Raw genomic sequence first — 2,604 nt, forward strand, 5'->3', positions numbered from 1 at the left:
AGTCCAAGAATGAACCAAAGCAAATGATTGTTCTAGAATGGTTATTCCTCACAATTTCTCCTTGTGATGCAGCGGAACCATGGCAATTAGGATTTCAAGACCCAGCTACACCTATGATGCAGGGAATAATAGACTTACATCACGATATCTTTTTCTTCCTCATTCTGATTTTGGTTTTCGTATTACGGATCTTGGTTCGTGCTTTATGGCATTTCCACTATCAACTAAATCCAATCCCGCAAAGGATTGTTCATGGAACTACTATCGAGATTCTTCGGACCATATTTCCTAGTATCATCCCGATGTTCATTGCTATACCATCATTTGCTCTCTTATACTCAATGGACGAGGTAGTAGTAGATCCAGCTATTACTATCAAAGCTATTGGACATCAATGGTATCGGACTTATGAGTATTCAGACTATAACAGTTCCGATGAACAGTCACTCACTTTTGACAGTTATATGATTCCAGAAGATGATCTAGAATTGGGTCAATCACGTTTATTAGAAGTGGACAATAGAGTGGTTGTACCCGCCAAAACTTATCTACGTATTATTGTAACATCTGCTGATGTACCTCATAGTTGGGCTGTACCTTCCTCAGGTGTCAAATGTGATGCTGTACCTGGTCGTTTAAATCAGATCTCTATTTTGGTACAACGAGAAGGAGTTTACTATGGTCAGTGCAGTGAAATTTGTGGAACTAATCATGCCTTTACGCGTGCGCCCGGAAACATAGGCCGACTGCTGAGCCCACTCTGGCTCAGCCGCACCACCCAGGGTGCGAGCCACCCGAGAAGCAAGCTATTACAGCGAGCGGCTGGAGCTGTAGGGAGCCGAGGAGCAAGGCAGTAGATAAGATAGAAGAAGGGGCCAGGCTCCCGGTGGAGCAGAGGAGACGGTTAGGATAACGAACTTGAAACGCGGAGCCCGAGCGGCTGGCGAGCGAGTGGTTAGTGGCCAATAGCGCCCTAGTTGATGGCATTCCTCTCTGCGGCTGGCACTCGAGGAACCACGGGGCACTCCATACAGAGCAAGCAAGTCTTAGGGATAAGACGCCCGCGCAAGGACCTAAATTCTCATTAGGAGGTCGAACCAAGGACCTATGGAAGTCGGGGCTACCCCGTCCCCATGGGCAACGCAATTGTGTCCTGAGGGAGGAGTTTAGAGGCCTTATAGTAGCACGGACTTCTTTTTCTTTCTAGGTCATGCGAAGGGGGCCAGCCCAAGATCGTACTCTTCCTCTACAAAGCTAACAGACGCTCTCAACGGCTAGGCGCCACTCTCTTTCTGAGTTATTCCAGCTTCTTCATGATTTCGTGCCGCGGTGAACAAAAAAAGAGGGCCGTCTCGGCGGAAGGAGAAAGACCTGCAACGGCAGAGACTACTGACCCTCTTCTTGTTCTTAGCCGTCTATTACGAGTCCGGGAAGCCTGGAATCCTAAGAGGGATCCCTCAAAATAGAGAAGTGTGGGCAGGGCTTCCGCAAGAGCCTCCCCTCTTCCCGGTCAAGATAGATGGGAAGGAGCCCTATCAAGTAAAGGCCATAACCAGCCTCTTTCTTTATGTACGTACACCTTTGTTTCAGGGTGGGGCCGCCCTTCCTCCTGCTAATCCGTCCATTTCCGAACCTGTCTTTCCCACCCGGAGGACTTCTTCATTCTTGCGATTCCCAGCCCCCTTAGCTTCTTTCTTTTTTATGTATATATATATACTACATAACTAGGCTTCCAAACCTTGTTTTTTAATATAAGAAAAAGAAGCTCCCCTTTATCTAATAATAAGGCTATGAAGCCCTTCCTTCAGCTGGTTTTGGCTTTCCCCTTGTATAGGTTGGAGCTATGAAGCTTACCTTATTATGCAAGAAAGGGGAAAAGGGCTTTTTCAGCTTGCTGCTCGCTTTCTCGCTTCCGATAGGCGAAAGGAGCCTGACTGACGGTTGTAAAGCCTGGCGCGAAGCGAAGGGATTGGATTTCACCTATGATCAGATTAGTAGGCAACCATAGTTCCATTTTCTCGTGGTGTTGTTGACGTTGTTGAAAGCGAATTTTGAAGTAGGCCTTGCTTTTCGGAGCTGCTCCCAGCTCACACTATGGTGGAGGAAGTGCCGTGAAGATCTAGGAGTGTGAGCAGTACGAGCGGAAAGGCTCCCATACTGTTTGGAGGGCAGGGGGCGCCAAACAAACCTGACCCCTATCTATCGTCGTAGAAGCTGTTCCTAGGAAAGATTATGGTTCTCGGGTATCCAATCAATTAATCCCCCAAACCGGGGAAGCTTAAGCGGAAATGAAAGAGTAGGGTGAGGGAAAGGGGGGGGGGGGAAGAGCTAAAACACTTTAGAGGCTTCACTCGCTCGCTCTAACGCTCGTTTAGTAGACAGCGAGTGGAGTGCATAAGCCCCTGACGAGAGAGGGGCAAGTACTACACGAGCTTTGTCTACGAAGCAGAGCGACCTCGTCTTGCTTGCTTCTGGCGAAGCTTAACGCACTAGAAAAAAGAGGCTTGTATGGTAGGAAGACTACTTTTTAGGCCAACCACTACATAAGAGCGATAGCGAAGCCAAGCCGTATAAAGGCGAGCAGCCCTTATAGCAATAGCAAAC

At 48.0% G+C, this 2,604-nt stretch overlaps 1 protein-coding gene; it reads left to right on the forward strand.

Annotated features, from left to right (window-relative positions):
* The first annotated feature begins 23 nt into the window (after positions 1-23).
* cox2 (cytochrome c oxidase subunit 2) lies at positions 24-2,282 on the forward strand. One transcript has 2 exons: positions 24-722; positions 2,199-2,282. The coding sequence occupies exons 1-2, from the start codon at positions 24-26 to the stop codon at positions 2,280-2,282; spliced, it is 783 nt and encodes a 260-aa protein (YP_002608184.1).
* Positions 2,283-2,604: the final 322 nt, after the last annotated feature.

This window comes from Carica papaya, mitochondrion (genome assembly GCF_054855325.1).
Source record: "Carica papaya mitochondrion, complete genome".
NCBI lineage: Eukaryota > Viridiplantae > Streptophyta > Magnoliopsida > Brassicales > Caricaceae > Carica > Carica papaya.